Here is a 25,977-nt window from a genome sequence, read left to right as displayed (position 1 = left end):
AGTCCGGTGCAATGACCATTGTGCAAAGGGCGCCGAGACTTCTAGGAGTGTATGCGGTTTAAAGTGACGAGTAGTGCGATAATCTGGGACAATGTCGATTGTGCAAATGTTGCAGATACTCCTCAATCGGTGTGCAAATGGAGCAGATGCTACTCTGGCATGAGTGGCCAGTATTGGTCAACAACAGACATGCAAATAGTCCAGCGTGGCGAGACTACTACAGTGAGTGCACGAGTAATATAAAATTGGCCCCACAGAAATGTGACAATGAACTCAAGTCCAAAAATTGCCAGCATATTGTAATGGCATTGTAGCTCAGGTGTTTAAGAAGTTGATTGCAAGAGGGAAGAAGCTGTCTGCTAGTTCTAGTTTGCATTGATCGGTAGCGCCTACCTGAAGGAAGGAGCCGGAAGAGCCGATGACCGGGGTGCGGAGGGTCCGAGAGGATTTTGCACGCTCTTGTCTTAGTTCTGGTAGCGTGCAAGTCCTCAAGGGTCGGTAGGGGGTACCGACAATCCTTTCAGCAGTTTTGATTGTCCGTTGAGTTTTTCCTTTTTTGTAGCAGCACCAAACCAGACTGTGAGACAGAATTGTGGCAAGGCACAGATCTTGCCATGGCTAAAAAAAATATTCCCCTGCACTTAAGGTTCCTAAGAGCACAGTGGCCTCCACACTCCTTAAATGGAAGACGTTTGGGACGACTTCTCCTCAGTGCCATACACATGAAAGCCCACATGGAGTTTACTAAAAAAATAAAAACACCTGAAGGACTCCAAGATGGTAAGAAATAAGATTCTCTGGTCTGATGAGACAAAGATTGAACTTTTTGGCCTCAACTCTAAGCGGCATGTGTGGAGAAAACCAGCCACTGCTTTTCACCTGTCCAATACAATCCCAACAGTGAAGCATGGTGGTGGCAGAATCATGCTGTGGGGGTGTTTTTCAGTTGCAGGGACTGGTTGCAATCGAAGGAAAGATGAATGCAGCCAAGTGCTGGGATATCCTGGATGAAAACGTTCTCCAGTGCTCAGGACCTCAGACTGGGCCGAAGGTTCACCTTCCAACAAGACAATGACCCTAAGCACGCAGCTAAAATCACAAAGGAGAGGCTTCAGAATAACTCCGTAATTGTTCTTGAATGGCCCAGCCAGAGCCCTGACTTGAACCCAATTGAGCATCTCTGGAGAGACCTGAACATGGCTGTCCACCAACGTTCACCATCCAACCTGACAGAACTGGAGAGGATCTGCAAGGAGGAATAGCAGAGGATCCCCAAATCCAGGTGTGAAAAACTTGTTGCATCCTTCCCAAAAGGACTTGTGGCTGTATTAGCTCAAAAGGGTGCTTCTACTAGATACTGAGCAAAGGGTCTGAATACTTATGGCTGTGTGATATTTTTGAATAAATCTGCAAAAATTTCAACAAATCTGTCAATATGGGGTGCTGTGTGTACATTAATGAGGGGGGGGGGGGGGGGAAATAAAAGATTTTAGCAAATGACTGCAATATAAAAAAAAAAGGGACAAATTTAAGGGGTCTGAATACTTTCTGTACCCACTGTAAATATTGGAACAGATATTTGGTCCAATAATCACAGACTGCACACCATAAATAAATAATCTATATCAAGCAATCAAACTTTATTTGTAAACACTTTCCATACGCGCAACAGTAACTCAAAGTGCATGATATTCATTAAAATAGGAAATTAGAACAATCCCACCTGCTGCTTGACAACTACAAGGACACAGACAGTCATACACATACAGGTTAAAAATGATACCATCATGACCTAATAAGCTGGAGCCGTCTGCACCCGGACCATATGCCCGTTGCCACAGGCCGCCAAGACAATATTCATAACACGGGCTTAAAAAGATACATTTATTTTATTTATATTTTAAATTACCTCTCCTAACATAACATATACCATAACTACACAGGTAGCAGATGATCAAAATACAATTTACAGCATTACAAAAAGACACTGAATTCTTTATGAGCAGAAGTGATGTTTGCATGTTGGTGTGGCCCTCAAATCAAATCAAGTTTATCCATATAGCACTGCTCATATATTAAAATGCAACACAAAGTGGATTACAGAAATTAAGAGAGACAATTAAATGGCAAGAAATTTACAAGATCCACCCCTGCCACCCCCACATATGAACACAAAACACAGCACATGGGTACGGCACTGGTAAATTCTCAACCGTCACCTTGCTGTTACAGCGTCGTCGTCTTCCAGCTTGCCCCGCCCACCGTCCTTGCGCTTTTCTTACCAGACACGCCCTCCCGTCTTTGCAAACCTCATGTTCGTCTACTTCCCCCATCACCTTCGGCCGCAGGCTCTCACATTCTTCTTGTTCTTCTTTGTTTTGTTTTGCGCCGGATGGCTTCTAACGTTTTAGGATGCATTGTCACCAACGACTGTGCTGGCATATGGGTATGAGTATGTCCGTACAGGGAGGAAAACAAAGAGCAAAACGAAATGTAACTTGTCTTTTTCATTCTTTTTTCTCTTAGAAACTAAAAGTAGGATCATGAAATAAATGTCTTCAGTCTCAACACACACTGTAACTATCTATCTACAGTATGTATCGATCAATATCACCATGTCAAATCTTTTGTTAGCCTTAATTCGATGTCTCTTGGCTGGCCTGAGCACTGAGATCATCCCTCAACTCCTCCCATATTAGCTGTTTTATGTCAAGAGGCTTTTCTGCTGCTCTTGTTATAATCTGTATTGTTTTTTATTATATTCCCATTATTGCATTTCTTACCCCTGCAATGAATGTTATGACTCTTTTTGTATCCAACAGTTACCCCTCACTTTTTTGTTCTGCTCGTTTCTTAGTGCTTTTAATTTTCCTCCAATGTTTCCCCACCCTTGCAAACTCTGCACATGCTCGTTTCTTTTGCACTCTAACCTGCTGTGCCTCTCTTTTCATAATTTATTTTCCCAGTCGCCATCTAATCAAACATCTTGCCAAGCGGTGTTTCTTCCCAGGCTCTCACATTGAGCCACAGGTGAAACTTAGAAAGCCTGAGTGGTTTCCGTCCCCGGAGAACCCACCCCCTCAGACCACTACTATACATTACAAAAGGTATTTCCATTTAATTGCTGATTTCCTATTTGATATGCACATCACAAAAACATTAGACAAAGCAGATATATTGCTACAAGTGTTTTAGCATGAGTGCTAATTTTCAACACTTTTCCACTGGAGGCCTTTAAGAAGGTACATTAGAATACAATCATCCTTGGTGCATGAAATTATGAAGCCTGCTCAGATGAGAGGCAGAACCTTCATTGATCACTGCTATTGTCATCAACACACTTGTGATTCTGAGCCAGATACTTATGAGAGAATCTTAGGCCACAAACGGAGCAAACAAAGGGTTCCTTTCGAGTGTGTGTTCTTGTGTGACTTTTGAAGTTTCCCTTCTGAGCGAATCCTTTGCCACAAACTGAGCAGGAAAAAGGTTTCTCCCCAGTGTGGGTTCTTGTGTGACGTTTTAAGGTTCCCTTCTCAGAGAATATTTGGTCACAAACTAAACAGGCAAAAGGTTTCTCCCCAGTGTGTGTTCTTCTGTGACGTTTTAAGGTTCCGTTCTCAGAGAATCTTTGACCACAAATTAAGCAGGTGAATGGTTTCTCCCCAGTGTGGGTTCTTGTATGACTTTTTAAGGTACCCTTCTGAGAGAATCTTTGACCACAAACGGAGCAGGCAAAAGGTTTCTCTCCAGTGTGGGTTCTTGAGTGTGATATTAACTTACCCTTTACAGTGAATCTTTTACCACAGTCGGAACAGGCAAAAGGCTTCTCTCCAGTGTGTAATTTTACGTGCTGTTTCAAATTGCTCTTTGAAGCAAAAGTTCTTCCACACTTAGAACATTTCCAGCATTTGAGATCAGTGTGACATGTCATACTACGTTCCGACTGTTCTTTATCATCACCATCATCATAGTCAGAAGAGTGTGACGTTGTCTCGTCGCTATCTGATAGCGGAGCTAAGAGTCCCTCTGCTAGTGATTCTCCACAGTGGTCTCCATCACCTTCTGTTGTCATGTGTCGACTTGAGCTGCTGCTGGGAGGCTCCACCCCTCGGTTTTCCTCACTTTGACCTTGATATTCACTCTTCAAAAGGACCCCCGTCAAAGGAACCTTGATGATTTCCTCCTGCTCTTCCTCTTTAATGTGTACGAACTCTTCCTCCTCCTCTTTGATTTGTTGAACCTCTCCATCCTCCTCTTCCTCTTTAATGTGGGGGGACTCTGACTCCTGCCGCTCTGGACAAAGATTTTCCACAACGTCTGCAAGACACAAGAAGACAAACACAAATGGGTCGAATATCATTTGTTCCCAATATTTATGCGGCTTTGTCGAGTTGGACGGCCCCGTCACTGGTGTGCTGGCCCGGGGGTAGCAGAGCGCTTAGCCGATGCCTCGGTCCGTGTGCACGCGTGGGTGCACACGGCAGACACTGTAGCCCAAATAACAGGAGAAAATTCAGGAAGATGTACTTTTTCATGTTGTAGGCACAGCTTGCTAGTTAACAGCACACTGTAGTCGTAAAAAAGTTAATATTACTCAGTAAATCACAATCACGGCGATTGGTGCGGACTTGGGCGTGGTTTTAGCCACGTCTTAAAAAATCCAGAGAACTGAAATGGGGATTAAAAATTTAAAGGACCTATGACGGGATCCAGATTAATGGTTTTCAAGTGTTGTCACCCTGGGACCGTATTTTTCTATTGTTGTTAAGTCGCGACCCACTATCACAACAGTTAGGAACAATAAAGAACATGTATTGTTCAAAAATAACCTTTGAAAAAATATCACATTTTTAAACAGAACTACTCATGCTTACATGTTTAAAGTGCCTTTCAGAGCACCTTAAGAAACAGGATGAACAAAACCATGTACAAAAGTCTATTTTGGTACTCATCTCTTCTTTTTAGGAAAGAGCCACATCAATATTTTGTCTTTTTCGGAAATGAAGGCTGCAGTCTAAAGCAACTGTAACAGTTTTAACAGTCTGAATTATGCTATACATTTTTACCTGTCCATTACCCACTCAGAATGGCTCCGTGACCCACTTTTGGGTTCTGACCCAGCAGCTGAGAATCACTCGTCTAGATCAGTGATTCCCAACCTTTATTGAGTCAAGGCACACGTATTTTACATTTGAAAATCTCACGGCACACCAACAAACAAAAATGTCACCAAAAATGGATACACAAGTCAATTATACACTTTTTGACATCTAATAGAAGAGCATTTATTTGCTCTGTCTGTCTGTCTCCATATGCCGCTGGCATAGATGGATGAACAAAGATACATTATTTGTTGTAAATAAATAATATTTTGACCAATTAAATGAAATTTGATTATTTCCCTTGGCACACGAATGTGCAACGGCACGCTGGTTGGGAATCACTGATCTAGATGGTCCATAATTCGCTTACCGTACAAGTTGTCTTTGGGTTTTTTGCTCAGAAAATGAAACTGGAAGTCCCCTTTTCATTACCTTCATTACCTCACCCTACATGTCTTGGTGTGACGTCAGTGGCAGAAGTGGAGATCAGCGGGTTCCGGAACCTATCCCTCTCGATAAACGAGGGAACACTCGTTGTCGTTGTCAGGTGGAATTTTTCAACCTCCAAAATGACAACTTTGCAGGAAATGGAGAAAAAAAAAAAAAGACCTCTTGCTTGAGTTTCCAAACACCACTTTGTTCAAGTTGGTATTATACTTTATATTGCCATCATATACCGTTGCACACTCACATGAACACGGCAATACCCCAAAATTTAGTTCAATCGGGAATTTAATATGCTCAAAAATGACTAATTCATCAGGATGCCATCAATTAAAATGGCAAAAACACAGCGGCGGGCACAAGACTTCCTCATCACAGGAGAGTCTAAAACTGAGTGTAAAATGCTAAATTTATGTGGACATCTCTCCATATACCCAACCTCAGAAAAAACATTTCATGATTGGGCCAACATTGTGTATTTTATGGACATTAAGCATTTCCTCACCATAGATGCTGACTATTTAAAAAAAAAAAAAAAAAATCATAACGTCACAAAATTTTAGAAAATTGCGACTGATCGTGACCAAAATGTCTGATTTTCCCCCCCTTCCACCTCTCAAAATATTAGAATGATCACCCCAATATTTGTAATTTTATGGAGGTGAAGACATTTTCCTCATGAGAGGACTGTCCCTCGATATTGGCCTATATCAGCGACTTCCGGGTGAATTGGTCGCCGTGCGGTGTGGAGACGTCTCCCGGACATCTTCCAATTGCAACCCTCGTGCACGAACCCGAGAAAACATAGCTTAATGTCGTAAAACTGTCATCAATCATCACCCATGTTTCCGTGGACATCCCCGCTCGTGGCAGCTTCAACCTCTGAAAATATTACGATAGGCCCAATATTTGGGATTTTATGAACATGATATGTTGTTGCGCGTATTGTCTGACTCAATGTAACAGGGAACTATGCAGCCCTAGCACAAGTCAGTGCACTGTAGGCGGTCCCAAGCCGGATAAATGCAGAGGGTTGCGTCAGGAGGGCATCGGCTTAAAACTTGCAAACAAATATGAGCGTTCATCCACAGAGTTCCATACCGGTTCGGTCGGGGCCGGGATAACACCGTCCGCCACGGCGCCGACTACTGCAGGGCGCTGTGGAATTTCAGCTACAGTGGGTCGAAGTCAAAGAAGAAGAGAGATAGACGAGGTGGAAAGCGGGTTCTACGGCAGAGAGAAGAGGAAAACACAGAGCTAGAACTGATATGTGGGGACTTTGAATGTTGGGACTATGACAGGAAAATCTCGGGAGTTGGTTGACATGATGATTAGGAGAAAGGTTGATATATTGTGTGTCCAGGAGACCAGGTGGAAAGGCAGTAAGGCTAGAAGTTTAGGGGCAGGGTTTAAATTATTTTACCATGGTGTAGATGGGAAGAGAAATGGAGTCGGGGTTATTTTAAAAGAAGAGTTGGCTAAGAATGTCTTGGAGGTGAAAAGAGTATCAGATCGAGTGATGAGGCTGAAATTTGAAATTGAGGGTGTTATGTGTAATGTGATTAGTGGCTATGCCCCACAGGTAGGATGTGACCTAGAGGTGAAAGAGAAATTCTGGAAGGAGCTAGATGATGTAGTTCTGAGCATCCCAGACAGAGAGAGAGTCGTAATTGGTGCAGATTGTAATGGACATGTTGGTGAAGGTAATAAGGGTGATGAAGAAGTGATGGGTAAGTACGGTATCCAGGAAAGGAACTTGGAGGGACAGATGGTGGTAGACTTTGCAACAAGGATGCAAATGGCTGTAGTGAACACTTTTTTCCAGAAGAGGCACGAACATAGGGTGACCTACAAGAGCGGAGGTAGAAGCACACAGGTGGATTACATCTTGTGCAGACGATGTAATCTGAAGGAGGTTACCAACTGTAAGGTAGTGGTAGGGGAGAGTGTGGCTAGACAGCATAGGATGGTGGTGTGTAAGATGACTCTGGTGGTGGGGAGGAAAATTAGGAAGACAAAGGCAGAGAAGAGAACCATGTGGTGGAAGCTGAGACAGGACGAGTGTTGTGCAGCTTTTCGGGAAGAGGTGATACAGGCTCTCGGTGGACGGGAAGAGCTTCCAGAAGACTGGACCACTGCAGCCAAGGTGATCAGAGAAGCAGGCAGGAGAGTACTTGGTGTATCTTCTGGCAGGAAAGGAGAGAAGGAGACTTGGTGGTGGAACCTCACAGTACAGGAAATCATACAAGGAAAACGGTTAGCTAAGAAGAAGTGGGACACTGAGAGGACCGAGGAGAGGCGAAAGGAATACATTGAGATGCGACACAGGGCAAAGGTAGAGGTGGCAAAGGCAAAACAAGAGGCATATGATGACATGTATGGCAGGTTGGACACTAAAGAAGGAGAAAAGGATCTATACAGGCTGGCCAGACAGAGGGATAGAGATGGGAAGGATGTGCAGCAGGTTAGGGTGATTAAGGATAGAGATGGAAATATGTTGACTGGTGCCAGCAGTGTGCTAGGTAGATGGAAAGAATACTTCGAGGAGTTGATGAATGAGGAAAATGATAGAGAAGGGAGAGTAGAAGAGGCAAGTGTGGTGGACCAGGAAGTGGCAATGATTAGTAAGGGGGAAGTTAGAAAGGCATTAAAGAGAATGAAAAATGGAAAGGCAGTTGGTCCTGATGACATTCCTGTGGAGGTATGGAAGCATCTTGGAGAGGTGGCTGTGGAGTTTTTGACCAGCTTGTTCAATAGAATTCTAGTGCGTGAGAAGATGCCTGAGGAATGGAGGAAAAAGTGTACTGGTGCCCATTTTTAAGAACAAGGGTGATGTGCAGAGCTGTGGGAACTATAGAGGAATAAAGTTGATGAGCCACACAATGAAGTTATGGGAAAGAGTAGTGGAGGCTAGACTCAGGACAGAAGTGAGTATTTGCGAGCAACAATATGGTTTCATGCCTAGAAAGAGTACCACAGATGCATTATTTGCCTTGAGGATGTTGATGGAAAAGTACAGAGAAGGTCAGAAGGAGCTACATTGTGTCTTTGTAGATCTAGAGAAAGCCTATGACAGAGTACCCAGAGAGGAACTGTGGTACTGCATGCGGAAGTCTGGAGTGGCAGAGAAGTATGTTTAGAATAATACAGGACATGTACGAGGGCAGCAGAACAGCGGTGAGGTGTGCTGTCGGTGTGACAGAAGAATTTAAGGTGGACGTGGGACTGCATCAGGGATCAGCCCTGAGCCCCTTCCTTTTTGCAGTGGTGATGGATAGGCTGACAGATGAGGTTAGACTGGAATCCCCGTGGACCATGATGTTTGCAGATGACATTGTGATCTGCAGTGAAAGCAGGGAGCAGCTGGAGGAACAGTTAGAAAGATGGAGGCATGCACTGGAAAGAAGAGGAATGAAGATTAGCCGAAGTAAAACAGAATATATGTGCATGAATGAGAGGGGTGGTGGGGAAGAATGAGGCTACAGGGAGAAGAGATGGCAAGGGTAGAGGACTTTAAATACTTGGGGTCAACCGTCCAGAGCAATGGTGAGTGTGGTCAGGAAGTGAAGAAACGGGTCCAAGCAGGTTGGAACGGGTGGAGGAAGGTGTCAGGTGTGTTATGTGACAGAAGAGTCTCTGCTAGGATGAAACGTAACAGGGAACTCATTGCGCGTGTGGCAACTCTGGGGAGGTGCGCTGCTCAGGACGAGAACATGCGCCAACTTTTTTCTCAAATAATCATCGATAGCAGGGGTGTCCAACTCATTTTCACCGAGGGCCATATTGGCATTATCGATACCGTCGAAGGGCCGCAAAGTATTCATACCCCGTTAAAGTTTTCACTCTTTGTTAAATTGCAGCCATTTCCTAAAATCATTTTCTTGTTTTCCTCATTAATGTACACACAGCACCCCCCCCCCCCCCCCCCCATATTGACAAAAAAAAGGGAATTGTTGACATTTTAGCAGATTGATTAAAAAAATAAGAACTGAAATATCACACAACTGTAAGGATTCAGACCCTTTGCTCAGTAGAAGCCCCCTTTTGAGCTCATACAGCCATGAGTCTTTGGGAAGGATGCAACACGTTTTTCACACCTGGATTTGAGGATCCTCTGCCATTCCTCCTTGCAGATCCTCCCCAGTTCTGTTAGGTTGGATGGTGAACGTTGGTGGACAGCCATTTTCAGGTCACTCCAGAGATGCTCAATTGGGTTTGAATCAGGGCTATGGCTGAGCCATTCAAGAACAGTAACGGAGTTGTTCTGGAGCCACTCGTTCGTTATTTTAGCTGTGTGCTTAAGGTTGTTGTCTTGCTGGAAGGTGAACCTTCGGCCCAGTCTAAGGTCCAGAGCACTCTGGAGAAGGTTTTGTCCAGGATATCCCTATACTTGATCGCATTCATCTTTCCTTTGATTGCAACCAGTCGTCCTGTCCCTGCAGCTGACCCCCCGCCCCCAACCCCCACAGCATGATGCTGCCGCCACAATGCTTCACTGTTGGGAATGTATGTATGGGACCGGTGATGAGCAGTCCCTGGTTTTCTCCACACATACTGCTTAGAATTAAGGCCAAAAAGTTCTCGGTCTCACCATCCTGGAGTCCTTCAGGTATTTTATAGCAAACTCCATGCGGGCTTTCATGTGTCTTGCACTGAGGAGAGGCTTCCTTCCGTCGGGCTACTGTGCCATAAAGCCCCAACTGGTGGAGGGCTGCAGTGATGGTTGACTTTCAAGAACGTTCTCTCATTGCCCAACTGCATCTCTAGAGCTCAGCCACAGTCATCTTTGGGTTCTTCATCACCTCTCACCAAGGCTCTTCTCCCCAGATTGCTGAGTTTGGCCGGACAGCCAGCTCTTGGAAGGGTTCTGATCGTCCCAAACGTCATCCATTTAAGGATTATGGAGGCTACTGTGCTCTTAGGAACCTTCAGTGCAGCAGAATGTTTTTGGTAACCTTGGCTAGATCTGTGCCTTGCCACAATTCTGTCTCTGAGCTCTTCAGGCAGTTCCTTGGACCTCATGATTCTCATTTGCTCTGACATGCACTGTGAGATATAAGGTCTTGTATAGACAGGTGTGTGGCTTTCCTAATCAAGTCCAGTCAGTACAATCAAACACAGCTGGACTCAAATGAAGGTGTAGAACCATCTCAAGGATGATCAGAAGAAATGGACAGCACCCGAGTTCAATATATGAGTGCCACAAGCAAAGGGTCTGAATACTTATGACCGTGTGATATTTCAGTTTTTTGTTTTTATTAAATATGCAAAAAAAAATGATGTCAATATGGTGCGTTTGTGTGTACATTCATGAAGAAAAAAATGAACTTAAATGATTTTAGCAAATTGCTGCAATATAACAAAGAGTGAAAAAATTAAGGGGGTTTGAATACTTTCCGTACCCACTGTAACTAAATGTAATGTAAATAAATGTAACTATACACGCAACATATTGTTAAATAACTATCTATCATTACTTATTCCCCTGGTATTATTACATGAATCCTAAGAAACCCGCATTGCTCATCAATCGACCATCAACGTATTTAAGTAAATAAAGAAGTCTCTCCAAACCCAGGTTTTGACATGAACTTTTTTCAAAGATTTTTTGTGACACTTGACAAATTTGCACTACTCAGAACATTGGTGACAGTTAGCATTTTAGAAATACAAATCAGCCTGGTATAAAGTGCAAAGGGAGTACCACCTGCTATCGAGAAATGTGTGAACAGTGAACACTGTCAAAATGTGTCAGCATGAACACAGAAACCCCTCAAAACAGCAGCAGAAACAATCTGTGTTGAAAAAGCCTTCTATCTGAATCAATTTTCCGCTTCCTCCACATTTTGGGATCATCGCCTGGTGGTAAGATCACTTGGTCACTTGGTGGTCATTTTTTTATTACGGGATATGTAGTTGATGGCAAATACCGTGTAAACTGCTCATTTAACGTATTTCAAGACCCTTCAAGCCCCCGCGGGCCACATGATCTATCGCGAGGAAAACGCTTTGGTTCCTAACATCCTAAATTCTGGGCTGGTCTGATATTTTCAGAGGTGTTACGTGAGCATGAATAGGGATGGAGACAAACATTTTGCTGACAATCAGCCACAGTTTCGGGACATTATATGACGGAACATGTTCGGCCGGGAGACCCTCGTCATGGATCATCCGACGTTCTGACAGCCAGCCAAAGTCCACGTCTGTCACACGATGCCGCCTACGGAAAGGCCTTTGTGATCTATAGGAACTTGATTCAACATCTTGGAGGCATTTGTGTCATAAAATGTGGTCAGGTCTTAATCTGGCCTAAAATCTAACATTCCATCGGAAAACAATTGCAGAGTTGCTGCAGTCTATTTTGGAGGGCTTTTTTTCTGCAGACATCATTTGGAAGTGCAGAACTATGGAATAAGTGCCAATGTTCTCACCGTAACTAGTTTTTATAAAGTGATTTGGCACCAGTGCCAATCCTCGACACTTGCACACAGGGGCCTTTTCGAAAATATATGGACAACAAGGATAGATCAAATAAAAGATGGTAAACAGAATAGAACAATCTACAGTTTTGTAAGTCAGTAACATAGTAATTACTTTGGATATGAAACATGTACATTTTCCTGAAATGTACATTCCTCGACGACTGCTATTCTCACCCGCACACTTGTGTGTCTTCAGGCGATCCTTACGAGAGAATCTTTGAGCACACACTGAGCAGGAAAAAGGTTTCTCTCCAGTGTGGGTTCTGGTGTGTAACTTTAAGGCTCCCTTCTGAGTGAATCTCTGACCGCAATCTGAGCAGGAAAAAAGTTTCTCTCCAGTGTGCATTCTTGTGTGTATTTTTAAGGTTCCTTTCTGAGTGAATCTCTGACCACAATCGGAGCAGGAAAAAGGTTTGTCTCCGGTGTGGGTTCTGGTGTGTATTGTTAATTTGCCCTTTGCAGAGAATTTTTGACCACAAACTGAGCAAGCAAACGGTTTTTCTCCAGTGTGTCTTCTTGCGTGTACTGTTAATTTTCCGTTCTCAGAGAATCTTTGACCACAAACTGAGCAGACAAAAGGTTTTTCTCCAGTGTGCGTTCTTGTGTGCCTTGTCAAGTCTCCCTTATAGGAGAATCTTTTACCACAATCTGAACAGGCAAACGCTTTCTCTCCGGTGTGTGTTCTCGTGTGTTGTTTCAAACTGCTCTTATAAGCAAAGGTCTTCCCACACTGAGAACATTTCCAGCGTTTGTTATCACCTTCAGACGGTTTATCATCATCATCATCATCATCATCATCAGTGTGAGGAGAGTGAGACGTCAGGTCGTCGCTATCTAATTGTGTAGCTAAGAGGCCGTCTGCCTGTGATCCTCCACAGTGGTCTCCATCACCATCACCTTCTGTTGTCATGTGTCGACGTGAGCTGCTTCTGCTCTCCTCACGTCGACCTTCATCTTCACTCTTCAAAGGGACACTCGTCCATGGAAACTTGGCGATACACTCCTCTTTCTGTTTGATGTGGCGGTGCACTTCCTCAGCCTCTTTTTTAATGAAAGTGAGCTTCAATTCCTCTTCTTCTTTGATGTGGGGGTGCTCGTCATCCTCCACTTCCTCTTTAATGTAAAGGGGCTCTGGCTCCCGACACTCATGACGAAGATCTTCACTGATGTCTACAAGACAAGAAGACAAAAAATTAAAAAACATGGTTTGCAAAAAATCAATTCTCATGTTGCGACTTTAATGTTGTGTATTATGGTTTATACTTATATCTAATGTTATTTGGAGAGCTAGATGAGTTTGATTTATTGGAAATAATACAATTAGGAAAGTCAACAGCAACAATGTAAAAAAGAGTAATATAATCAAGTGCATAAAAACAAGTATCTAAAACAGTAATACAGTTGTAGCGTTTATTGGTTTTGGGTAAAAGCGTAATTAATTTGGAAAAGAAATACATCGTTAAGTAAAGGTCCAGGAAACAGTTCGGTCAGTGGGGTGGGGCTGGTGTGGGGTGCTCCTGCACCAGTTTGAGCTGTGTCATTTTCGGGTTCCAAGCATTGGATTGTTGTTCTAAGCAGTTCCGCAGCTTCTGGGTCTTTTGGTAGAGCAGGTAGGCTATGCTGAAAATCCTGCAGTGACTGAGGATGGTTACGGCCACGAAGTTAAGGTCTGTAGCAGACCAGGAATGCTCTGGCGTCTTAGTGTTGGTCATGTGAATTGCCTGAGTTCCTTCAAATTTAATTTCTTCAAGTATTTCAGGGTCAAATTTGAATTTGTGTTGTTTGAAAAACTTACAAATCACAATATGACCGTCGCCACTGCCGGACGGCAGGTGGTCCCGGGTGACAGCCTCAATATGCAAAGTGGCATCTTTGAGGGCGTCGCTGATCGGGCGAGCGACAAGGAAGGCTATTTCTCAGAACTCAGGATTGACATGCAGCTTGTCAGGAAAAACCTGAGATAGGCCGGATTCGTGGGGCCTGTCAGGGCCATAGACCAAACAATTTTGATTAAGCCGAGGGGTCCCAAATGTGTAAGTATTCTATCCATTGCTAAGTTGTCTAGCGAGGGAGCAATTTTGCGTGCCCTGTCGTTTATCACCTTGAGCAATCCGTGTGTGAGCATAAACCATTAGGACCACAGACAACAGCGTGGTTAGGGTCTGCCTATTTTGGTTCAGGGCTATACTCACGATGTGGACCAGCCGTCTTTTTCTGCACGATGCATTGTGGGCGGACCCCCTTTCGGCCGCGTGGGCCACGAACGGCTGCGAAGTGCGTTTCACGGAGGCACGACAGCAAAAGCCCACAATCATGCAAATAAGATGGCACAACGCAGAGGAGAAATGAATGTAAAGCTTGCGCGGCGCGCAGGAAGGAAGAATTGAAAGAGGGGCAGCCAAGGCGAGCCACAGAAAGATCAAACAAAAAGCAGGGAACGTCGACATTACGAACAATGCAGAAGAGCAAAGATAGGCTGGGAACCAGCGCAGAAGGAAGTGCACATCCCAAGCGGTTCTTGGAGGTGCAATAGAAGAGCCGGCCGGGTTGAAGGCGTCGCCCGAGAGATGCAGGGGTGGGCAAAATGGGCGAATGGCACTGAGGCGCACTTTGCAGGGTCTTTTCGCATCCTCAAACTGAGTTTCAGCATCAAGTCGGCGGGCCTGCGCATGGTTTCAATAGCTGTGCCATGAAGTTGATTTGCGTGTGCTGTTCAGCTTCTAGTTTGAGCCTCATTCAGCGATCTTCCATATTGCTCCCTTTTAATTGTGACACTAAGTTCAAAACCGTGCAACTGAGCACTCGAGAGAGGTTCTTTCGTTTTGTTTTTGCCGTCGCTCATGAGTTGCGTGACGTTAGCATTAAGGACCACGTCCGAAATTCGTGGCACGTCAAAGAGAACCTCAAAGGTCTTTTAACAACGATCGCTGTAGGAAATTCTACCACACGACAGATGCATCCAATACACAAAACAACGGATATCCAAATAACATTTAACCATACAACAAATTCACTCCAGCTTCACTGAGAGGGCTAATCTTGGTTTCCAGTTCACAAGTGCTCAAAACTCTGTGTCGCTATGGTAACGGCTTGCGCTCATACACAGCCTACGTCGCAACATGCCCCCTTCGAGATGGCGGAAACACTGCCTAGATTTATTGCAAATATTGTGAATTTTGTGTGTTTGAATTGAACGAAAACATGATATCGCCTCACACGGGGCACCACGATGTAGCGTATATTGCTTTTGGGTAAAAGCGTCATTCATTTGGAAAAGAAATACGTCGGAAAGTAAACGCTTGCATTTACTTCCGGTTTAGCTCGATGTACGTTTAACGTTACAATCAAATTATGTCTCGTATAGGGCACGACGTCTCAACGTCGATCCGCGTAAAATGCTAATTATTGGCCGACACGGATCAAGCCAATTAGATCGCTGTAAAGTCTAGAAGCAGGAATGCAAAGGTTTATCAGTTCTTGGGGTTTCCGTTGACAACCGGGCCATCGGCGTAGTCGCTACACAGTGGAATGTTTTGGAATTTGCAATCTTTTTGGGATAGGTCTTTTTTTGTGACAGCGGCCTCTTGTCAACACAAACTGTACAATGTGATATTCAGCAACTGTAATTACAAGCTACATATTACGTTACATCACAGCAAAAAATCCCTAAAAGGCATGTTCTCTAAAGCTGGAGAACTTGTCATCGCCTGACTGCCTACACAATGGAAAAACTTGTCTTTCGGAATGAACACGTGGAGTGTTAAACAAAGTACGGGTACCAGTAGCAGCTGTTTTGACGTCAAAACAAATGGCACTGAACCAGTAAATAAATAAAAAAGGAAACAGACAGGACGGCGAGCAACTAAAGCAGGCACTGTATCGGTTGTTGTTGTTTGCGTTCACCGGTGGTAGCGTGAGCGAGGCAATACAAAAAAATGATCGAAAGAAATTGGTCAACTGAGCAATTCATATTTGAAATGACAATGTGACATCCCACTTGATTTCTTTTCTGAACACAAAAAGAAAAGTTCCCTGATCAGTTTGCTATGCCAAAATCAATCAATGAATTAGGAAAGAAACAGACCAACAAAAAGAAAAACCTGAATGAGAATTTCCCCATGTTATGATGGAAGGAGGCTCTTCTTTAATGAGGCGCTGTAGTCCTCCTCCCCTTTCCCTTCCTTAGTTAAAGTGAATAAGCTAACCTCTTGACAATAGTGTGTTTTCACTTATTTCTCTATTGCACTTTATTTGTGTCAGTATAATTGAATTTTGGGGCTGGAACGGATGAATTGGGAAAGCATGGGAAACATTACGTCGGGTTAAGAATGTTTCTGGTTACAAATGGGGTCACAGAACCAATCAAGTTTGGAACACAAGGTTTCAGTGTGCATTATCCATATTTATTGTTTTGGAGCGTTTTCCTGGACTGCCCCTGAATTTGTAAGGTTCACTTTTGACATTCACTTTGACAGGAAAGAGTTGGGTGGCCATTTTAGAAATCAGTCTCGCAGTCACTTCTCTATCGAAAGCTGCCTAACCTACTGTCAACTGTGCTTAGCGCCTGTGAGAAGCTTTGTGTCGTTTGAAAACTTCGAAAGCATCGTCCGAGTACCGTATTTGTTTCTGTAAAGGTATTTAGCAGTATTTATTCTACTGTGATATGTTTGACCAAAATGTTAAGCTTGTAGAAATTACCCAATTATTCATTTTAAATCATTTACTAATTTCAACTGCTTCAATGTTTCGTGTTCATATGAAACTTTCAAAAGGTTTATATTGTACTGGCATATAAAGATGCTGATCGTTAGTATGTTGTAATCCATTTCCAGATCAAACATTCTCATTGTTACGCAGGTATTTATTCATGTATGATTTGTTTGTTTTCTTTAGTTTCACTCCAGTTCATATTGAATATGACAGTGGCGCTCCATAAAGCACTTGGAGCTCGGACGCTACTTTCTGACTCCCGTATTCATTTTGAATGGAGTTTGGCTCGCTCCTAACTTGCGTCCATCTACACGCAAGGAGAACAGTACAGAGGAAAGATGTGCACGCAGCTGTCCTCAACAACAGTACGGCTGCGCATAACAGTGAGTTACAAACGCTATGGAGCACAAATACGTTCAACCATCTCCACATCGAGATGGAGCATCAGAAGGGGGCCACGGCATGCGAGCTCATCACGAGGTTCAAGACGATTAAGTCACCGTAGCCGCAACTCGAGCGAGAGCATTAGCAGAGGTGCACGCGTCACAGTCGCAGAAAAAGAACTTGCCGTGAAAGTCGGCAAAGCTCAAATTGAGGCTAAATTGGATACTTTGCATCTTGAACAAGAGGCTGCAGCAGCTATCGCGCGGGCCCAAAAATTGGAAGCAGCTCCAGAACAGGAAATCCAATCAGCTTCACATGAACGTGTCAATAACAATAATAAGTGAGGGACCAAACTATCAGTCTGAACCAGTTCCAAATTCACCCCACAAAGTGGGTGACAAGTATTCCATTCAGCTCAAAGCCCCGTTTGGGGGAAAGAATCAATATGAAAGATAAAATTGGCAAGCATCCCGCAGACAACATTAAACATGCCCCACGACCCTCATTCATCATTTCGGCAGCGTGAGGATGATCAGATCATTCCACGAAACAAATAATGACCAATGGAGTCGGCCGACAAGAATGCCCCGCAGTACAAAAGAGACACACCAGTGCTTCATCCGGAGACCTCTGGCATGATGGAAATGGCCAAATAGGGCCTGTCTCATTTGAATGACCAACCCGAAAACTTCAGAGCGTGGAGGTCATATTTCCTCAACACAGAGACCTGCATCTGACCGCACGTGAAGAGTTGGAGCTACTCAATAAAAGAACCATCAGAATATGTGGTACGCTTTAGAGTAGTACATGTTGGAAACTCAGAAGCAGCACGCCAAATGACCTGGAAACAGCTTGATGAATGCGACAGCGCTACTGAAGTCATAGAAAATGCTCTCTTGAAGAAGCTGACAAGCTCTCCTCGGATTTCCAACGAAGATAACATCTCTTCATGGAGCTCCTGTCAGCAAAGGATGATGGTCACCCACGCGGCTTGGCTTACCTGGACACAGCCCCATAGTGGAAAAATTGCCATACAGCCTACGGCAGAAATGGTTGGCTCAAGATTCAAGGTACAAGCCCAATTCCAATGAAGTTGGGACATTGTGTTAAACATCATTTGCAAATCATTTTCAGCCTATATTTAATTAAATACACAACAAAGACAAGATATTTCATGTTCAAACTGATCAACTTGATTGTTTTGAGCAAATAATCATTAACTTGGAATTTGATGGTTGCAACACGTTCCCAAAAACCTGGGAGAGGCTCATGTTTACCACGGTCTTACATCACCTTTTCTTTCAACAACATTCGATAAACGTTTGGGAACTGAGGACACGAAATGTTGAAGCTTTGTCGGTGGAATTCTTTCCCATTCTTGCCTGATGTACAGCTTCAGCTGTTCAACAGTCCGGGGTCTCCGTTGTTGTATTTTACGCTTCATAATGAGCCACACATTTTCAATGGGAGACAGGTCTGGGCTGCAGGCAGGCCAGTCTAGTATCCGCACTCTTTTACTACGAAGCCACGCTGTTGTAACACGTGCAGGAGGTGGTTTGGCATTGTCTTGCTGAAATAAGCAGGGGCGTCCATGAAAAAGACGTTGCTTGGATGGCAGCATATGCTTCTCCAAAACCTGTACGTACCTTTCAGCATTAATGGTGCCTTCACAGATGTGTAAGTCACCCATGCCATTGGCACTAACACAGCCCCATACCATCACAGATGCTAGATTTTGAACTTTGCGTCCATAACAGTCCGGAGGGTTCTTTTCCTCTTTGGCCCGGAGGACACGACGTCCACAATTTCCAAAAACAATTTGAAATGTGGACTCGTCGGACGACGGAACACTTTTCCACTTTGCATCAGTCCATCTTAGATGAGCTCAGGCCCAGAGAAGCCGGCGGCGTTTCTGGGTGTTGTTGATAAATGGCTTTTGCTTTGCATAGTAGAGTTTTCATTTGCACTTCCGGATGTAGCGGCGAACTATATTTACTGACATTGGTTTTCTGAAGTGTTCCTGAGCCCATGCGGTGATATCCTTTACACATGGATGTCGGTTTTTGATGCGCTGCCGCCTGAGGGATCGAAGGTCACGGGCATTCGATGTCGGTTTTGGGCCTCGCCGCTTCCATGCGGTGATTTCTCCAGATTCTCTGAACCTTTTGATGATATTCTGGACCGCAGATGATGAAATCCCTCAATTGCTTGCAATTGTACATTGAGGAACATTTTCCTTCAACTGTTGGACTATTTTCTCACGCACTTGTTCACAAAGAGGTGAACCTCGCCCCATCTTTGCTTGTGAATGGCTGAGCAATTCAATTGAGGGAAGCTCCTTTTCTACCCAATCATGGCACCCACCTGTGCCCAATTAGCTTGTTCACCTGTGGGATGTTCCAAACAGGTGTTTCATGAGCATTCCGCAACTTTCTCAGTCTTTTTTCCCACCTTTCCCGTTTTTTTTTAAATGTGTTACAGCCATTAAATTCTAAGTTAATGATTATTTGCTAAAAACAATAAAGTAGCACATGATCACTGCACTTGTTTTTAACCTGTGATGAACCTTTTATTCGCCATGTGCTCTGATGGAATGCCATGCAGTATTTTGTCAACATTTAACTATGTCACATTGTACAGTCCGCTGTATATGTATTTATGATTTCTTACACTGCATTGTATGGGTTCTGTTATTCTTCTGATGTAAGGGAGTGTTACTATCTCCTTGTTTTTGGTCTGTTTCCCCCTCCTTTGCTTTCCTTCTGTTCATGTTGTCTGGCTTGCTGCTTTCCTTTGTCTTTGGCCCATTTTGGATAATGTGGAGAATGTGAGAGCGTGAGGTACAACGTATGGTTTTCCTCCTCGTCTGTCCCTATTGTCTGCAAGGAAGCCGCTCCGGTCGTACAGCGTTCTGACGACGGAGAGTTTGCGTGCCGTAGGACGTTCTGATGTCCAGAGGAGGTATTGGTCAGTGTGTGTGGATTTCCTATCAACGATCTTTATGCTGCCATCTTTGTCGTGGTACGTGTCGAAGTCCAGGAACGATATGGTCCGGTTAGTTTCCTCTTCATGTGTGAATGTTCTGTTGCCGCGACAGTCTACTGTGTTGAGATGTTCTCTGAGTTCTTGTGCGTGTCCAGTTGTTGTTATTTCTCTCGTCTGTGTATCATTTGCTTTGCAATGCGAGGGCGCGGTCCGGCTGGCTTCGGTTTCCAAGTCCTCCGTGACAAAAATGCTCATGATAGCGGACAGCGGATCTGCCATTGAAGCGCAGACTCGATCGGGTCGGGGAACTTTATTTTGAAGGTTTCGTGACCCGATCGGCTGTTTGAAAAGACACCTCGCACCAGGAAGATGTGACAGCTCTGACGAAGGCTGGAGTGACGACCGAAATTGTCAGCAAGGTAAGAGATTGCGCTGCACTGGGAAAAAAATGGGTTTTGTCTGATCAAAAGGAAGCTAAAAAAGGTTGGAGACCGATCACATTGTGTTACCTTGTGTATTAAATGCTCTCTATGAATTCATTTGCCTTGCCTCGGCTCAGCCATATCTGAATCAGCTCTCCACGACTAAACGCACAGCTCTTCTTCGGATTTTCTTTTCCTTCTGTGTTCGGACAGCAGCGCCGTCGAGCGCTTGCTAACATAATAATCATGCAACTTCAATTCATTGCCAAAACTCAATTATTGCTTTGTGCCTGTCGCGCAGAATGAGCGGGCGTAGGCTCCGGCACGCCCAAGACCCAATTGAGGATATAAGGTACGGAACACGGACGGAGGGACAATTATCCATTTTGATTGATTTTATGGATTCATCGTTGCAGCCCTAATTCTACGTAACGTCGTCACACAGCGCCCTTAAATAAACACACAATTAGAATGCATTGACTATAAAAGTGAGAGGGAAGTGAACTGACCTGCTCTGCGTAGCGCAGTTCGAGGCTGCCGATTGAAAACAGCATCCAGTAGTTGATGTTGTGGCTCTTGTGGTCCACAAAGTTCCTCCTCATACTCTGCTGTCCTTCTTGCACACATTTTCACATGACGATCACAACACTTTACGCTCTAGGTTGGAGGGATGAGAAAAGCAAACAATGAGAAGATTAAGATTTGGGAATTGTAAGTTAAACCAGTGTTTCACAAGCAGGGGTACGCGAGCACATGCAGGGCTTACGTGGAAGCAGGCTTAGACAGGTGTCACGGAATACATGTACCGCCCTTATGTATTCAAGATTTTTTTTTAAAAATTGTTTTAACCCTAATCCAGTACGGTTACTGAAAAAAGAAATCAGATGATAGATACATTTATTTAAAAAATTGCATATTTCACAGGTTTAGATTTGTAATGTTCAAACCCCTTACCTATTCAAAATGGTCTCCCCCAGGGGTCTCTACTGGGTCACATTTTATGTATTTTTTATATACAGTGGGTACGGAAAGTATTCAGACCCCCTTAAATTTTGCACTCTTTGTTATATTGCAGCCGTTTGCTCAAATCATTTCAGTTCCTTTTTTTTCAGCAATGTAAACGCAGCACCCCATATTGACAGGAAAAAAAACCTGAATGAATGAAATGTTTGCGGTTTATAAAAGAAAAACTGAAATATCACACAGCCATAAGTATTCCGACCCTTTGCTCAGTATTTAGTTGACGCCCCCTTTTGAGCCACTACACTACACTAGCCACGAGTCTTTTTGGGAATGATGCAACACGTTTTTCACACCTGGATTTGGGGATCCGCTGCCATTCCATTGCTCCTTGCAGATCCTTTCCAGTTCTGTCAGGTTGGATGGTGAACGTTGGTGGACAGCCATTTTCAGGTCTCTCCAAAGCTTCTCAATTGGGTTTAAGTCAGGGCTGTGGCTGGGCCATTCAAGAACAGTTACAAAGTTGCTCTGAAGCCACTCCTTCAATATTTTCGAGTCGTTGTCTTGTTGGAAGGTGAACCTTCTGCCCAGTCTGAGATCCTGAGCACTCGGGAGAAGGTTTTCGTCCAGGATGGCCCTGTACTTGGCCGCATTCATCTTTTCTTCAATTGCAATCAGTTGTCGTGTCCCTGCAGCTGAACAACACCCCCACAGCAAGATGCTCCCACCGCCGTGCTTCACTCTTGGGACTGTATTGGACTGGTGATGAGCAGGGCCTGCTTTTCTCCACACGTACCGCTTAAAATTAAGGCCAAAAAATTCTATCTTGGTCTCATCAGACCAGAGAATCTTATTTCTCATCTTCACTTTTTTTTGTTTTGTTAGCAAACTCCATGCAGGCTTTCCTGTGTCTTGCACTAAGCAGAGGCTTCCTTCCGTCGGGCCACTCTGCCATAAAGCCCCGACGGGTGGAGGGCTGCAGTGATGGTTGACTTTCAAGAACGTTCTCCCGTCTCCCGACTGCATCTCTGGAGCTCAGCCACAGTGATTTCTGGGTTCTTCTTGACCTCCCTCACCAAGGCTCTTCTCCCCCGATTGCTCAGTTTGTCCGGACGGCCAGCTTTAGGAAGGGTTCTGGTCGTCCCAAACGTCTTCCATTGAAGGATTATGGAGGCCACTGTGCTCTTAGGAACCTTAAGTGCAGCAGACTTTTTTTGTAACCTTGGCCAGATCTGCGCCTTGCCACAATTTATGTCTCTGAGCTCTTCAGGCAGTTCCTTGGACCTCATGATTCTCATTTGCTCTGCCATGCACTGTGAGCTCTAAGGTCTTGTATAGACAGGTGTGTGGCTTTCCTAATGAAGTCCAGTCAGTGTAATCCAACACAGCTGGACTCCAATGAAGGTGTAGAACCATCTTAAGGATAATCCGAAGAAATGGACGCCACCCGAGTTCAATATGTGAGTGTCACAAGCAAAGGGTCTGAATACTTATGACCGTGTGATATTTCAGTTTTTCTTTTTTAATCAATCAGCAAACATTTCAATCATTACATTTCTCTCTCTCAATATGGGGTGCTGTGTGGACACTAATGTGGAAAAAAAATGAACTTAAATGATTTTAACAAATGGCTGCAATGTAACAAAGAGTGGAACATTTAGGGGGTCTGAAAACTTTCCGTACCCACTGCATCTGCGGCAGGGTGAACAAGTGGTTAGCACATCTGCCTCAGAGTTCTTGGGTTTTAGATTCATAGATTCCTCCCACATTCCAAAACCATGCATATTAAACACTCATAAACCAGAAAAAAATATATTGGTTATTGGAGTAATTGGTTATATTACTCTAAAACTTTTGGTTTTGGAGTAATTAAACGTAATAAAGTTACATGACTTTAATATTATGGTGCTCGGATCACATGACCAACACATTTTTTTAACAGGTAATAACGGTATCAAAATACATTTTTAAAGTAGCCCTCACAAACCTGCGTGGAAACATTTGATCATTGATTCCAAGATGATCAGTAAATCTTCTCAGTCATTTCATAAGATCGTCAATGAAATGGTCAGTGTGCGCTATAACTAGTTAAGCCTAACCCAAACCGAACAGCCTCGGACGGGAAAATACAGACCCTTTCCAAAACATCTGAATGTCATGGAAAATGTTCAGGGGGACCACAAGACAAAAAATGGTTTGGGAGCACAAGGTTAAACAGTGCGTTAGTTAAAATCAACAAGAGGAAAGAGGAGAAGACGTAATTATGAGACGGGTTTTAACAATATAGGAATGCTACAAAAGGATTGAGAAAAGAAGTCTTATTGTTATTATTTCAGTATCTCGGACGAAAACAGCTGATAGAGAGAATCTAGTTGTTGTTTTCACATTTAAGAGTTAGTATTAGATATTTTGGTCAGCCTTACTAGTAGTCGGCGGAAAATGAACACTTGATCTCGGTTTTGCTAAAGGTTGCTCACGAAAGAAAACAAAGAAAAAAACCGCGTGTCTTTGTTAGCATGCTAAGCTAAGCTAGGCCGAGAAGCTTCACCGTGCACCGAGAAGACTTTAACCGAACACCAAGATTGAACGAAGGTTGTTTTAGTCCAGTAAAGTAGTGACGTGCTTACTATGACGAGGATTCAGCATGTTTGGTTCAAAATCAGCACATGGAAGCGCCTGTGGTTACGGCCGAGACGAGTGTCGTGACTGTCGTCCATAGATATGAACACTAGATACGCAAGCATTCTGAAGCAGCCCGGTTAGCCAACGTGCCTCCTGGCGGCCATGTTGAAGAGGTCGTCGTTCCCCCCCCCCCCCCCCCCCCCCCAAAAAAAAAAAGGCAATCCACGGACACTGCAATTATGGCGTAACTTGATCATTTTTCAACTGATGTTCACGGGGCTTACTGCTTGGTTAACGCCAGATCGTATGCTATCAATACACAACATTTGAAAAAGGCACAAGACTCGTACATGGGAAAGGGACTCCCAGGTCCCTTGTCGTACGTGTGCTGCCTTTTCGTTTTACGTAACCGTATGCAGCACGATGGCATAATGTATCGGCATCCTTGTTCTTTGGATTTTGTCGACGTCCACACACGTGGGATGCGCTGACGACTTTGACCTCCCTAGTTGAGCGTCACCGTGGGCACACAACTCAAAATGGGCGTGTCGGTAGCCAAAGTGACGTATGTGTTCGCGACACATCGCAAATTACGGCGGCACGGTGGGCGACCGGTTAGAGCGTCAGCCTCCCAGTTCTGAGGACCCGGGTTCAATCGAAATGCTTCAACACAACACATTTGTTCGGGCACCTGAAGAATGTTGAAGGAGGAGCGTGCCGTGTTCAAAAAAATTCAGCGCGGAGGAAACAAAAAAAAAAGGAAAAGCCAAACAGACGCAAACTCTGGACGGCACCCGTCCATATAGCTGGGACAGTGAGAAAGCTAGAGTAAGCATGTCATTAACAGTGTTTGTTCAAGTCAATTTAATTTCATTCCAGTCAGTTAACACCCGTTATTTCTGTCATGTTGTAATGTTGATTTGACCTAACCCTTATGTGAGTGGCCAATCCTCGAATGCCCCCTAAGGGGTCACTGATGTTTGAACTTTTGTTAAAATGCTAGAGAAGACTTTTGAAGTTATTCAATATCCAGTGCACAAGTATTATACAATAAAGGAACAAGTCACGTAAATAGACACATTGCTCCATGTTGTGATCGGAACGGTGGTCGGTTATCGTTTTTTTTTTAACTTGCCGATCGGCCCCAAAAATCCCGATCTGATCGTGTAGAGCCTAGAAAAAAGGTGCTGCACGGAAAGACAATGCTAATGCATCGGAAACGTTTGGCAAAGTTCACGTCGAAAACAACACTGGTGCACAGCATGCAATGCCAGGCTTCCCGTAAATATTGTGAGAAATCTTTTTTTTTTTTCAGCGAACAGCGCCCAGAAGTCGTCGTTGCGGCTCGTCCTCTTTTTCCTCATTAATGTACACACAGCAGCCCATATTGACAGAAAAAAACAGCATTGTTGAAATTTTTACAGATTTATAAAAAAAGAAAAACTGAAATATCACACAGCCAGCCGTAAGTATTGAGACCCTTTGCTCGGTATTTAGTTGAAGCCCCCTTTTGAGCGAATACAGCCATAAGTCTTTTTGGGAATGATGCCACACACCAGGATTTGGGGATCGTCTGCCGTTCCTCTTTCCATATCCTCTCCAGTTCTGTCAGGTTGGATGGTGAACGTTGGTGGGCTGCCATTTTCAGGTCTTTCCAGAGATGCTCAATTGGGTTTATGTCAGGGCTCTGGCTGGGCCATTCAAAAACAGTCACAGAGTTGTTCTGAAGCCACTCCTTCGGTATTTTAGCTGTGTGCTTAGGGTCATTGGCTTTTTTGAAGGTGAACCGACAATAAATAAATAAGTAAAATTCTTCACGCAGAAAAACTTATTTACACCGCTCAAGTAACATGTTGATGTCCAAAT

At 44.0% G+C, this 25,977-nt stretch overlaps 1 protein-coding gene across 3 annotated transcripts; it reads right to left on the bottom strand.

Annotated features, from left to right (window-relative positions):
• Positions 1-1,625: 1,625 nt before the first annotated feature.
• On the bottom strand, positions 1,626-24,600 carry LOC133474105 (gastrula zinc finger protein XlCGF17.1-like). Of its 3 annotated transcripts, XM_061765433.1 has the most exons (4): positions 24,117-24,278; positions 21,039-21,186; positions 12,141-13,198; positions 1,626-4,317 (listed from the first exon to the last, which is right to left on the bottom strand). In XM_061765433.1, the coding sequence occupies exons 3-4, from the start codon at positions 12,160-12,162 to the stop codon at positions 3,311-3,313; spliced, it is 1,029 nt and encodes a 342-aa protein (XP_061621417.1). In that variant the 5' UTR covers positions 12,163-13,198; positions 21,039-21,186; positions 24,117-24,278; the 3' UTR covers positions 1,626-3,310. The 3 variants fall into 3 exon arrangements, with proteins under 3 accessions (XP_061621417.1, XP_061621416.1, XP_061621415.1); XM_061765432.1 differs by lacking the exons at positions 1,626-4,317; positions 24,117-24,278 and adding an exon at positions 24,462-24,600 and having other exon boundaries at positions 9,224-13,198; XM_061765431.1 differs by lacking the exon at positions 1,626-4,317 and having other exon boundaries at positions 9,224-13,198; positions 24,117-24,277.
• Between the last annotated feature and the right edge of the window lie 1,377 nt (positions 24,601-25,977).

Source organism: Phyllopteryx taeniolatus, unplaced genomic scaffold (assembly GCF_024500385.1).
Source record: "Phyllopteryx taeniolatus isolate TA_2022b unplaced genomic scaffold, UOR_Ptae_1.2 contig_98, whole genome shotgun sequence".
NCBI classification, from domain to species: domain Eukaryota; kingdom Metazoa; phylum Chordata; class Actinopteri; order Syngnathiformes; family Syngnathidae; genus Phyllopteryx; species Phyllopteryx taeniolatus.
This window is presented reverse-complemented; position numbering and strand designations above follow the sequence as displayed.

Excerpts from the sequence above, each read along its gene's own strand:
- LOC133474105 (XM_061765432.1), bottom strand. The coding sequence starts at position 21,156 with ATGTGTGCAAGAAGGACAGCAGAGTATGAGGAGGAACTTTGTGGACCA. Across the intron at positions 13,199-21,038 it reads AACTGCGCTACGCAGAGCAG|ACATCAGTGAAGATCTTCGT; the intron begins GTCAGTTCACTT and ends CTTGTCTTGTAG.